Source organism: Cricetulus griseus, chromosome 2 (assembly GCF_003668045.3).
Source record: "Cricetulus griseus strain 17A/GY chromosome 2, alternate assembly CriGri-PICRH-1.0, whole genome shotgun sequence".
Taxonomy (NCBI): Eukaryota; Metazoa; Chordata; class Mammalia; order Rodentia; family Cricetidae; genus Cricetulus; species Cricetulus griseus.
The window spans coordinates 363,841,995-363,855,868 of NC_048595.1; the positions used below are offsets into that span (position 1 = coordinate 363,841,995).

At 44.9% G+C, this 13,874-nt stretch overlaps 1 protein-coding gene across 1 annotated transcript in view; it reads right to left on the reverse strand.

The window, feature by feature from the left end:
- Adcy2 (adenylate cyclase 2) overlaps positions 1 to 13,874 on the reverse strand; it is a 359,351-nt gene that overhangs the window by 16,379 nt on the left and 329,098 nt on the right. The window contains exons 20-22 of the mRNA XM_027400117.2: positions 12,154 to 12,312; positions 4,414 to 4,560; positions 2,283 to 2,390 (exon numbers count right to left, since the gene is read on the reverse strand). Coding sequence (XP_027255918.1) covers positions 2,283 to 2,390; positions 4,414 to 4,560; positions 12,154 to 12,312 — 414 coding nt within the window. The remainder of the gene's footprint in view (positions 1 to 2,282; positions 2,391 to 4,413; positions 4,561 to 12,153; positions 12,313 to 13,874) is intronic.

Below are 13,874 nucleotides of genomic sequence, written 5' to 3' on the forward strand. Positions count from 1 at the left end.
TCTGTGGAATGTTCCAGAGAGTTTATCATTTTATCTCAGGACTGTTGACAGTTCTCACTGGATACCCAAAACCTCTACTTTTGGGTTCCTGGCCTCCATCTGTGGCGCTCAGTTGTGTCAGGCCATGAGGACCAAGACAGATGGGTTCTGACAGTGCTATGCTGGGCATCTCAGTGCCCGAGGCAAAGGAAGATTGCCTGTCCACACATTAGGATTTTCACTTTACATTTAGTAGCTAAGGTTTTCCAGGTCATTAAAGGCATTGGCAACGTCTGTTTGTTTCTACTAAAACAGAAAGTAAAAACTTATAATGAGTTCTGCTTCAGTTAAAATGAGACACTTTTAAACAGTGCTGCATCTTAAAACCTCTACTTTACATTTTTTTTTACTTCAACACATTACTGTTATGTGAGAAAATGCAAACTATTAAAAATATGCAAGACCATCCACAGGGCTACATTGTGTTTGCCTCAGGCTCTAAGCTGGCTTGGGAGGTAACTACTGAGAGTCCAAGAGTAGGAATTGATTAGGTTTCTTTTACTGCTACTCCTCCTTCTTTCCCCCATTGATCTATCAGTACAGTCATTAGAATAATTGTCTGAAAGAAATCAACTGAAGAGGAGGACACATGACCCATCCACTCAGATAATCTCAGTCACTTCTTGTGCTGGTGTGGTGCTTTGAATGACAATAACCCCACAATTCATATGCTTGAATGCCTGGTGCCCAGTTGGTGGAAATGTTTGAGAAGTATTAGGAGTGAGGCCTTGTTGAAGTACAGATAAGAGTAGGCTTTGAGGTTTCAAAAGGCCATGCCATTCCAGTTGGCTCTCTCTTTCTTTCTCTGCCTCATGGTTGTTGTTTTAGCACATAAGTTCTCAACTCCTGCTCCAGCACCCATGCTGCTGGCCTGTTGCCACCATCTCCGCCATGATGGTCATAGACTTAACCTCTAAAGCTGTAAGCAAACCCCTAGTTGAATGCTTTCCTTTATAAGAAAGGAAAGTGTCTATTCACAGAATAGAAAAGTAAGTAATACAGCTGGTTAGTTTTGTTTTTGTCAACATGCCTCTTCATTTGGGAAGAGGAACTCTCAACTAAGAAAATGCCTCAATGAGATTGGCCTGTAGACAAATATGTGGGGGCATTTTCTTCATTGATGAATCATATGGGAAGATCCAGATTGCTGTGGGTAGTGTCATTCCCAATCAGGTAGTTGTGGTTGGTATAAGAAAGTGGGCTAAGCAAACCACTAAACAGAACTCTATCATGGCCTCTGCATCAGTTACTGCCTCGAGGTTCCTGCCTTGGTCTTGACCTGACTTCCCTGGATGAAGGATTACAAACTTTAAGATGAAACAAACCATTTTCTTCCCCAAGCTATTTTTAGTCATGGTGTTTCAGCAAAGATATAGAAACCCTAGGATACCTCTTGAGTCAGAACCCCTATACCTGCTTGTGAATGTTGGGATGGGAACAGACATCTCCTGATATTTTGGGAGGATTTGCTTTATCAGGGTTGTCTCTCAGTTCTTCTGATGGAGGTGTGGGTGAACTGAGAATGTGGGACTCAGCCCTTCCTGTCTGTGAATTCCCCTTGCTTTCAGGAGACTGTTCTGATGAGTCCCATTCCTTTGTGCAATACCCATCACAGAGCCAGCTCTGTGTAAAACTATGCTGAGTGCCACTCAAGATGTCTGCTCTCCTGATAATGTGGGAATCTTACTTATTGATCCCTTCTAGGAATCCAACAAGTTGCACAAATATGTCTACATTAATACAGAAACAAAATAGAGCAAGAAAAAAACCTCAACTCCTGGCTGACTGAAAATACTCAAATGTCATGGGTCTAGGGGAAAACCTATTACTATTATTCTGCTAAAGGAACATAGCAATAAAATGACTCCTAATGACATATTGCTATACCCATAGGGTGAGCATTCTCAACCCTCATCCAAAAAGCTTTGTTTTGTAGTAGATAGGAATTAACGAAGAGACCCATAACTGTACAATGTGCAGAGACTGAGAGACTTTGGAGAACTCAGCCTTAAATATGTCTATCTGATATCAATCAACTATTGACTGTTTCATCTTCTCTTCAGAATCAGAGAACTCTAAGAAGTCTCCAGAACTCCCCCACCTTTTATTTTCCTAGGACTATGAACATTCAACTTTGGCCAATACACACAGTAGAGTTCTGAGTCCCCACATATCTGTTTTGGTTACAGGATGACTCAGTGACACAGCCATGCATCATTAGGTAGTTACATGTGTGTACCTACCTGGGCATGCTCCTGGCTTGGTACAGCACTCAGACCCGTGGCTGCCATGTATGTGCTACCGATGGTCTTGATCTTTTCAACACCACTGAACTTTGGCTTGGAAAGCAGCTGCAGAGCAATGACAATTACTGTTACTCATCCAGGCGCTGACCTGAATCCCAGGCTCTATAGAGCAATTTTTGGATCCTAGACAACAATAAAGGGCATGACACCCTTCCACCTGAACATGCTGGGAGCAGAAATTTTATGTATTTCATAAGCATATCACCTTGGAGGGGAAGAGAACACAATTAGGTGTTTGTGATACGATACACACCAATTACCTGTCAAACTTAGGGAAAGAATCAGTATAAACTATGATGCAAGAAACAGAGTGCAAGTAAATCCCCAGCCTCACATGCAAAAGGCACTGATACAACACTGATGCAGTGTGTAAGGTCCTCCCTGCAGGGTCTGTAAGTTTTTGACAGCTGAGCATCTGAGGCCAGGAGAATAAAGACCCCAACTAAAAACCTCACCCCAATCTAAGATTTCTATCTCAGTACCAGTTAAAGGCTTCTGATTCACCCTCATTCTGGTATGGAGGGAAGGCTGAAGCTACACAGAAGCTGTGGGAATCGTAGGGATGGGAGGAGACTATGGAGGGCCTACATCAGGAGGGTGGGCTCAATGAACAGCACCCACCAAAGATCAGGAGCATTTTCTTGCTGCCTTCTCGGTACTCTGCTATTCAGAGAATATTCTTCCAGGCTTAATGCCAAAACACTTAAAGTATGTGAGAAAATCCTGGTGTCACATATCCACACAGCTGCTGCCACTCACTTGTCAATACTGGGAAGACCGCATCTTGCTGCAGGCAAGCCGGAGCTAACATGCCCCTGCTTTTCGCTCTACACACGGTATAAGAGCAGAAGTCTTTGATTGTCATGACTCCTCCATGAACATCCAGAGGAAACTCACAGTAGAGATGGGGGAGGGGAAAGATACAGGATACAGAAGACACTAGGAACTGCACAGCTCTGAAATTGCCATGCTACACAATGTCCTCATGTATTTCAAAGCTTTGTAAGTGAGGATGAGCACACACTCACAGGTAACAAATGTCTTCTATTTTCTATAATATTGATAAGAACAGTGAAGCTGCAATGGCCTCTAAATCACAGGTGTGAGCTTTTCTTTCTTGCCAGAAAATTGGGCATATTATTTTCTAATAGATAGAATATTACAAGTTGAAAAATGATACCTATTTCTAAGTCTAAAATATATGCCATGTCCCCTCTGGAAGCTGATGTATTACCCACATATGTATTGCTTTGTCAACAATAAAGTATGCCATTCATATACAGCTAGATTTGGTGTCTGCCAGAGACTTTGAAATAGGCAGTGATGCCAATAATCTGCTGCAATAAATAGATTGATTATATTTTAGCATGTAAAGGGCTGGGCAAGTATTTTTCCTGGAGGTTAAACCTTTCTAAAAGTCTTATTAATGAATTAGATGGAGATGTTAGTAACTGTCCCCTGCAGGAATATTAGCTTTAAAATAAAATATACTTGCCCTTCCCCCATTATCCAGTGAGCAAGATACAGAATTGTCAAACCACCAAGAGTTAGGTAGTTCCAAAAGCCTGTAAAAGAGTTGGAGACAGCCCCTGTTTTTATTGTTTGGAGTCCCACAAGAGTACCAAGCTACACAACTGTAACATATATGCAGCATGCCTAGGTCAGTCTATGGAAGCTCCTTGGTCGTTGGCCCAGTCTCTGTGAGTGAGCCCCTGTGAGCCCAGGTTAGCTACTCCTTATACTGGGTCACCTTGTCCAGCCTTAATACATGGGGAGGTGCTTAGTCTTTCTGCAACTTGATATGCCATGCTTTGTTGATACTCATGGGAGACCCACCTTTTCCCAAACAGAAATGGAGAAGGAGTGTGGATTGAGGGTAGGAACAGAGTGGGGTTGAGGGGAGAGACTGGGAGTAGAGAAAGGAAGAGAAACTAAAAAAAGAAAAAAGAAAGAGTTAGGAAGGGCAAGCCTGAAGGCGTGTCCCTGTCCTGAACTAATTTCAACCGTGTAGGAAGCATACACCAGGGGTTGGGACATCCCCGCTCTTCAGGGAAGTCTCAGCACTTACATCATCAAAGTCAGCAATGATCTCATTCAGGAGCCGAAGGCATTCCAGGCCCTCCTTGTTCACATCCGATTCTGTGTAGAATTCCTTGAAGTCCGGAATGGAAGCGAACATGACACAGACACAATCATAGGACTGGTGGTAAAGCTCCTGAAAGGAAGAAACGATTTGAGCATTCCTTGAGTTTCACACAAAGGCCCTTCAGTTTGAGGACTTGTGGAGATGGCAATGTTCATGGAGAGTGGGACCCCCTTCTTTCCAGACACACAGGCAGCACTGGCCACTCAAGTGCTGCTTCCACTGAAGGCTACTAATCTGTTTTAATGGAACCAACTCCATCCCTCATGGAAGATGTTTTTGATACACATGCCCTGCTGACCTGCAGTAACCCCAGTCCTGGGCCCTTCCACAGCTGCCATTGACACAGATAAACCTTTAAAGTGCAGATATATGTTCCGCTGGACACCCAGCTGTTAGTAGGAGCCCTTGAGTGAAACCTATCCTCTCTACTTCAGACAGTTGTAATCTATTAGAGGCTGGGTTAGGATAAACTACCCTTTAGCCAACTGAAGGGAAGTAAGATCCATTCCTCAAAGAACAATACTGTATTAAAATAGTGCGTTATAGCCTCATCCTCGGGACATAAGTCTGTTTTCCCCTTTTTATGGTATTGCAAAGAAGATAAAACTATTCAAGTGATTCCTTCAATTGCACCAGAAAGAGAATGAAGCCCCTTAGGCCACTTACTAACATGCTATGAAATCCCAGCTGCATCTAGTTGAAATATCTTTTCACTTCAAGTAGAGAGAGAAAGAGAGTCTGGTCCTTTGTATAAAGAGAGTAAAGCTGCATCATCTTGCACACACAGTTTCAAGGCATTTCCATTGTTTTCCCATTGTATAGCGATACCTTCAAATTCAACGACTTTAGAAAGAAAGGGCTATGGATGGGTTCATTGCAAGTGTGAAGAACCTTCTGCAGAACACCCTGGTACAATTGGGTTTACAGTGCAGCATGGGAAAAACACACTTGGCCAGGAAGTCTGAGGAGAGTCCAGTTAAACCAGACAGACAGCCTCTGAGTGGGAGCAGCACCCCAGTGGCTACTGCTGTCGATGTGCCTGGGGGCAGAGGGTGCCACTTCCTATGAACATTGCCAGTGAGCTCCACTCCCCAGTGGCTCAGCCAGTCCTTTGGCAGGGTGAACACTTAAGTAGCACTGTAACTCCAGGTTCAGGGACTTCTCAGAGGGACTATTTTTTTTTTTTTTTTTACCCATTTCAGCCTCATAATAAATACTGCAGGGCATGACAACCCAAAGGAAGGTCACAACAGCTTCAAGGAAAAGCAGATTCATGCCAAGATCCTCCTCCCAGGACCTCTCATTCTGTAGTGCTTTCAATCACTGTCTCCAAATCTGTGAATGCTGCAAGAACAATAGCATCAAGGATCTCCTTTCTTCCCTGCACTCAGTGCGGCTGAGTTGGCCTGTGGTGCAGATCTCTTTGCAAAGCTTTTTTTGTGAACTGAACTTCATATCCTTTGCAGACAACTTGACACAGATGAGTCTGCCAAGGCCAGGTTCCAGTGACGCTGGCTACTGCTGGGGAGTCAGGGAACCAGAGAAGAGGTAACAGCTAGGAGTCCATTTTGGTCAATACCATTTAGTACAAGTTGTAAAAGATGCACTGATTCTCCACTTAACGCTAAGGGTACACACAATTTGCAACACTAGGAACTATTTTCTGTACATTGGCAGTCAGTGATCCTGGGAATGAAGCATAGATGGGTGAACAGCCATCACAGACTGAGTGCCCGGTTCATGATAGGATGGACACCTCTCTGAACACAATATCTTCATTAATACACATGACTGCAATCCCTCAAAGCCTGGGTTATTGCCTTCTACCTACAGATAAGGCAACTGGGGCACAAAGAAACTGCATTAGTTGACCATAGCTGCAATTACTCAGGTTGATCTTAGGGCCTACCCTCTTGAAGGTTTAGCTGATACTTTACATAAGTCTACCAGGCGACTATGGGCTGTGCTCCTTGCAATCAGGCACCTGCCACTGTGGATCCTGTGACTTCATTTTCTCTTCACTGCGCCCCCTCTCCCCCGCACCCCGCAGTCCTGAGGATGTCTGGGGGCAGGACAAGATGGAATGTATGATTGTTCTGACTTGGTTTTGGTCTGCATGTCATCTCATGCTGTGGCTGTCATATAGGAATGCATAAGAAAACCAGCTATGAGGTTTCTACCTGGGCCTCCTCACTGACCAAATGAGCGTCAGTTTCAGATGGGCTCTGAGAATCTGTATCACTTTGGAAAGCTCCAGGGATGTTCTGCTGTGTGACCCTGATGGACAGCTGAGGTCAGGAGCAAGTGGGACTCAGAAGACTTGAGGGACCCAATAAGGCTTCAGCTGGCTTGGAAGACATTTTAGGACCAACCTTTATATTCATGGCAGACCATACAATCTGGTAGGCCTTTTGGACTGCATACTACTCACACTCTCTGCTGAAAAAGCAGTCATCTGGAATCTTTATACAAGTGCTCAGGGTAAGCTGAGAATACCACATTCTTTGGCACTGCAGGCTTGACAGCATAATCTGAATTTATGGACAGCTCTCAGCTGGAGCCAGAGAGGACCACATTCTGACCAGTGGGTATCCTAAGCTTGGGCACACTCTAGAGTATCTGTGGACCAGACAGAGACATGCAGGTAACCCTTGAGAAGATTCTGCAGTTCAGCTGGGAATGGGTGACTTGCACCCACCAAAAAGTATCACCAAACTCAGGTGCATATATCTGTGATGACACTGTTGAACAAATGCAAAGAATGGGGGGGTTATCACCAAGAAATCACTTCTGTGACCATTGTCCTTGTTAATTTGCAGTGTACCAAGTTCTGCTCATGTGCTGAACAAAAAGCCTGGGATAAGCCCAATGGATCTTTTATCAACTGGAGTAATAAAAGTCCTTTCATTAATAATTGAATTACCCAGACAATGAATAATCAAATCTAGACCTTCTGACCATGTGTCAGGGTACAGTAAGACTTCACTCACTCTACCCAATACTTCCTAGACCAGCCTTAGTCTGCCAGCCATGTTCTTTCCCAAACCACCTTGGATGGAGAGCAGGAGGTTGGGTCCAGGTGGATTTTGTTGTATTACCCTCCCTGGGCAGTGACGCCTGGCTTTCCTCCTGTGGATGTTTTTGAGGGTTTGTTGATGACTCCTCTACCCTCCACTGAGCATTTTCTGTCCCCTGTGGTGAGCCACTAGTGCATCATTCTCTCAGTCTTGTGCTCTCAGCTGATTCTTCCAGGTTCTCTGAGGAATCTGTTTACCTATCCAGGGCATTTTGTGAAAGAGGGTCTAGAACAAGCCCTTGCAGGTGTTCATCCTCATCCTTGGTCCCTGAGAAACACCTAGCCTCTTTATTTTCCAAAATCCTGGCTGTCTAGTTACAGTCCCCAGCTCCCAGCCCTGTGAGCCTCGTCACTCAATCATACCTTCTTCTTGGCATTTTCAAATGTCAGGGATCTCACTGTCTCTATCCTGAGCTTCAGGAGCTTCCATTCAGAGCCCCAAGTCAGTCAGTACCAGGATATAGGCTATGGGAGGGGCTCCACTATACCCGTAGAATGAATGTCATTTCATGCCATCCTCTCCTCCTCCAGTGTCTAGTCTCCCACTCAGTCCCATACAGGTCAAAACTTATAACTGGGTTTCAAGTACAGCATGCCCAGGTTCGGCCCACTCTTCAGTGCTTTCTTTGGAAAACAAGAGCTAATTAATGTCTGTAGTGTCACAACCCAAGAGGTGCTTAAATGCCCTCTTCCACAAACATGCATACACATTAGCGCTCATACACATGCTGTCGAGAAATGGCCAGGTTTCAGTAGTTAGGGACACAGACAAGCCCAACCAAGTACATCCCTCCCCCAAGGGGGCTGGAGGTTGGAGAGATAAACAAACACAGCTACACCAACTATGATGGCTGTTGTTTATGATCCTATACTGTCAGGTAATGACTTATTTGCTAGGGGCTCATGTAATTAGTATCTCCTGAAAGTGCAGCGTAAACCAATCTATCACTCTCATAGATGAGCAATGCTATGGGCAATGGGCTGGAAGTCCTCGAAGGGCTCTCATTTACAAAGTATATCCCCCAAATGTCTGCTGATCAAGACTTGGTTCCCTGAGGGAGGCTGCCCAGCTAAACTTACACATAATCCCTTTTACCTGGGGACTTGGAAAAGGGTCAGCAAGGTGACAAATTCAGTCTTCTCATCTAAGGATGAGAGTGAGCTCTGGTGCATGTTTAAGGGGCTTCCAAGAAACAACCCAGGCCTGTACAGTGGAGAGGACCCAACCCTTGGTGCCCATCATGAGCTTTCTTTCTACAGGGTGGGTAAGTGGGATGACAAGTTTCAAGAGGAGGGCAAATGTGTGCCTGTGAAGCCAGATTCAGAACCATGCATTCTCTTCCAGACTCTGAGTGGAGGCACAGTGAGGGTTCCTCATCCAAGCAAAGGCTTTAGGGTATTGTTAAGGTGATTAAATAATTCTTGAGCCCTAGTTTCTGAAGGCAGGTTAAATTCTACTTTATAGAGATAGAATGGGTAGGGGGAAAAAAAGGACAAACTGCAAAGGCCCTTTGTTGATACAGGTGATGACGACAAGCTCTGCCATTTTACCAGGATCTTATTGTGTAGGGGAGGACATCCGAAGCATCGGTACTTGCCCTCAAATGCAACCACCACCTACACACCATGACACAGAGGCATGGAGAAGCTGCTTCCCTGGTTCTGGTCTTAAGTGGGTGGATGACGGACCCCATGTGACACTCTGTGAGATGCTTGCCTTCCCCGTACACAGTACTAAGTATCCCATGACATAACTCCCCAGCACAACTACAGAGCAAGTCACCCTTTTATCCCTCTATAAATGACATGGAAAACACCTGGAAGAAGGCTGCAGAAACAGACAACATTGGAACTAAGATGAGGCCATGCTGCACAGCTCCAGGCGCCTTCCCTTCTCTTCTCTCACTCTTGCCAGTTGCTGCTGAGAGACAGTGCTGACTGTCAACTTGGCTGGGTGGAGAAATAGCTGGGAAAGCAGTGCAGCACCCCTCTGGCTGTGTCTGTAAAGACGCTGTCAGATGATTAGACCATGAGGGCTCGGACCTCACAGACAGATTAATCTCTTTCGATGGATCATTCTAGTACTCCTGGAAGGTGGTGAACATCAGGGGGGCCACTGGAGGAAGTATGCCATGCCAGTGTCTCCTTGGGGCTACAGTGTGTTCTGGCTCCTCACTCTTACCCTTTCCTTCTTCTCAATGATGGACTGGATCTTTTAAAACCATGAACCGAAAGGAATCTTTCTTCCACTTAACTTGTTCTCTAGTATTTCACTTATAGTGACACAAAAGCAATCGGTGTTACTGAAGAAGGAGAGAGACGATGCTTGGATGCTTGCGTGGGGTAAACAGGAAGGAGAAAGGGAAGGGGCTGGACTCCTGCACTGGCCCGGGATATGTCAGGGAGGGACTCCCTCATCTGGGCCTCCTTCCTGCCAGCACCATGGCTCTTCCAAGTTTGCCCTTCAGTCCCCTCCATGTAGCCCATCAGCTTCCCCGACATGTGTCCCTGTCACATGCTGCTTCCATCTCCCAGCTAGTTTCTAGCACTTTCTTTTCAGATTCAGGGATCCCTTCCCTACAGTGGCCTCCCCAGAGCCTAAAAGCCACACTCCTGATACTGGTTGACAGGCTGTTGTCCCCAAGAGGAGCTAAGAGTGGCCATTCTGTCCTGTTCATTTCTGAATTTAGGACAGCACCAGCTGGCGTATATGGCGATAGAAGCAGGCTAAACTTAGGAACTGAATGAGCAGGGCCAGCGAGACAGTCAGTGGGTAACAGTGCTTGGAGTGTAAGCCTGCGGACATGAATCTGGTTTCTAGGACACATGTAGATGGAGAGAACCAGTTCCCCAAAGCTGACCTCTGACCCCCATAAGCCCACATGACACATCTACTCACACACATCAGTCACATAACACATAATGACAAATAAAACCCGGGAACAGCTAGAGGAACAAGAGGCATCCATATCACTAATAAAAACAACTTCTTAATATGTTCAGTGACTTAACTACTTGTGACCAACAGTAGATAGGCTTCTGAGAAAGCTGCTTAGGTCAGAGACTCGGGTGACGAGGAGGAATGAGTACTTTGACAGGATTGCTACACCCTGCACCCCTGGGCTTCTCAGCTGCTGTCCTTCAGGCTTTTAAAAACACTCTCCACATCAAATCTTATTCTATTTGTAAATCATTTTACTAAGGATACATCTCTCTGGGTGTGAATGTAATACATTAAGCATCGTTAAATCTGAAGTAAAATCAACACTAATTACAGTATGGGGGGAACGGGGAAGAATTATAAGGAAAAAGCAGTGGATAGGGCCATGGAATGTCTATTACTAAGACCTACAGTCCACGCTCAGCCTGGGTGTAAGCTGTTGCAAACGTCCTCACAAGAGGACGAATGGCAGCCTGTTCAGCCAGGTTGGGTTTATCTGGTAATGAGTTCATCTGTCCAGCTTCCCTCTGCTGCCTTCATAACCCTCCCCCAAACTCCAGCACAAACCTCCTATGGAGAAGACTGCTCAGCCGGCTTTCAGACTAACCTAACATTTTAAGTTAAGCCCAACTGTAGATCTGTCTGCTTTCTCTTGCTTTTCAGCAAGCCACTTCCACATTTCAACAACACAATCTTTCCAAGTCTGCTAAGTATTCTCAAATGTCTATTCCCCTCTATTCAAGATGGGCAGACTCAGGTCTGTGTGTGCTTCTATGGAAAGCTCTTAAACCTACCAAGCTCATAGATTAGCTCATTGTCTCTGAAATTCCAAGACCTTGATAGTCTTCCAAGAAACCTTACTGCATGGAAACAGTGCCGTGTGCACTTCTGGCTTATCTGGGCCTCATGGCTTGGACTCTGGACTTGTGGGCTGGTGAGGCAAGAGTCCTTCATGGTTGGACACAGAGAGGGAAGTGGCCAACTATGGGGCTTATTTGGGAATGTTAAACCTCTTAATACACATTCAGGACTTTACATGATCAAGGAAGAAATTTTAAGTTGCATTTAGGTTTGCACCTGCGTGTGCCTCTGTGCATGCCACAGTGTGAGCATATGGAGGCTGGAGGACAACTAGAGGAGCCAGCTTGCTCTTTCTACCATGTGGGCCCCATAGAATGAACTCAAGTCATTCATTAGGCCTGATAGCAATCACCTTTATCTATGAGTCATCTCTCCAGTCTGGAAGAAATTCTTTTAACATTATTGTTTAGATATTGGAAGGCAGTCTTATGCAGTCCCTTCCTTATTCCAGGATAGCCTGGAATTTGTTGTGTGGCTGAAGATGGCTTTCAGCGTATGGTCCCCCTGCCTCTACTTCTCACACACTGAGATCTCAAGTGCAAGTCATCATGTCTATGAACTCAGGACCTCAAGAATGCCAGGCAAGCATTCTAGCAACAAAGATCCATCTCTTCTTAGCTTGCCCTGATACCTCAGAATAGTCATTATCCTCTTGAAACAGAACACGTCAGGCTGACTGTGCACATACTGCATATCCAGTGTAGGGTGTATGATGGCCCTTCGAGAGGCCATCAGACCCCCCAGCCCACCGTGGCCCCAACCAGCCCCAGCCTGCCCTTCTGACCTCGTTCTTCAGGCTCCTGGCCAGGAAGTGTTCAGCCACATGCGCGGGAAGCACGTTCTCCAGCAGCACTCGGTTCAGGTTCTCCATGGTTTCTATCTCCTCCCGCTCTTTTTTGAATTTGTTCTTCCATAAGAAGTCTAACCTACAGTAATATTCACTCTGTTACAAGAGGACACAGAGGTGAAGAAACAATAGGCATCTTGTCCTGCCAGAGTGGAGGCCATAAAGAGAACACAAAACAGAACCGACGCCCTCCCCATAGAGCCCTCTGCCCCACCCAAACAGCTACCAATCACCGTATAACACAGATTTGCAAGGAACAGACTGAGGAGCGGATGTGCCTCAATGACAGGGAACTAGGGGCTCTGGAGGCTTCCAAGTTAGTAGGACTGCAAGCTCCCCTGTAGATTGCCGATAGTCAGCTCAAATTACTTTTTGGAGCAGCACAGTCACATGAAAGTAATGAATGAGTAAGAAATCCAGGATGCTTGTAGACAATGATTTGTATTACACAGGAAACACGTAAAATTTGTAGCAATTTATGTTTGTACCCTTAGAGTGATGTAGAGGAAAAAATTGAAATTTTATGTATACAAATTAATTGTTTTACTTGTACTTCATTATACTTTAAAGAGACTGTAGCTATGGATTTCTACAGAAACTCTTTCCTTTTTAACTAATATTGGAGACCTAATGTTAAAAATGCAACTTGCTTTCTGGAAAAAAAAAAAAAAACTGGCAATTCATCCTTGGAATTTGCAATGCAGTCTCTTTGACCACAACTACATATAAAATCTGGATTTTTTTCATTTAGCACTGCCCTGTGTTTTGAGAATGACAGAATATTGTAGATAAGAGTGTATGCTGATGCTACTGAATTCATAAAGGGGCTGCTGGCAAAACATGTATGTTCATGTCATATGTTGTATTATAATATAAAATATATGAGCCAGTCATTATTACTGCTGTAGAAATGGAGACACCTATTAGCTGACAAAGGCTCTCTCTGTCCTTGCCATCATTTTGTGTCCCCTGGGATCCCAGTTCCTGAGTGTAGTGAAATAGCCTTGAGTGAAACATTCTGTCAAAGATGGACTTTATGGAGAGGATGACTTTCAGTGCAGAGAATGAGTTACCAACACATAAATGCAAAGGAGGGGGAACCTAAGCATTTGCTGTTGAACTGATTTGATTAATTATAAAAATTACAACACAATGCTCCTTCATTAAGCAGTGTGACTTAAACTACACATGATATATTAAGAAGCATCTCCTTCTTTGGTGTAGCGTTTATTTTTACTTCACACAGTGAGGCATTTTCAAAAACTAAGCTATTAAAAGCCTTAAGTTTAAAATCGAATTTCTCACACACCGCATTCATAACAATCCGTGTCATTCAAGGACTGGAAAAGCCTTTTTATCTCATATGTTTGGAATCTGGGGGCAAAGGGGTGGTGCAGTTGGTTTAGGCTAGAATAGAAAAGCAGGGCATGGTGGGGTATCATGAAGGCACAGGTGAATAGCCAAAGTCAGGCACAAAGGGAAGCAGTGTGAATGAGACCACCTCCTAACAGCCAGCTCAGGCAGTTGGCCTGTAAGTCTCAAGGTTCCCATGAGCCATAGCAAGAGGCCACTCAGGCGCTCTTAGGGCATCACAGGCAAACACTTTGTTAGTCTCCTGCTGGAAGGAAATCGGCAATTTGGGAACAGCTGCATTTCAG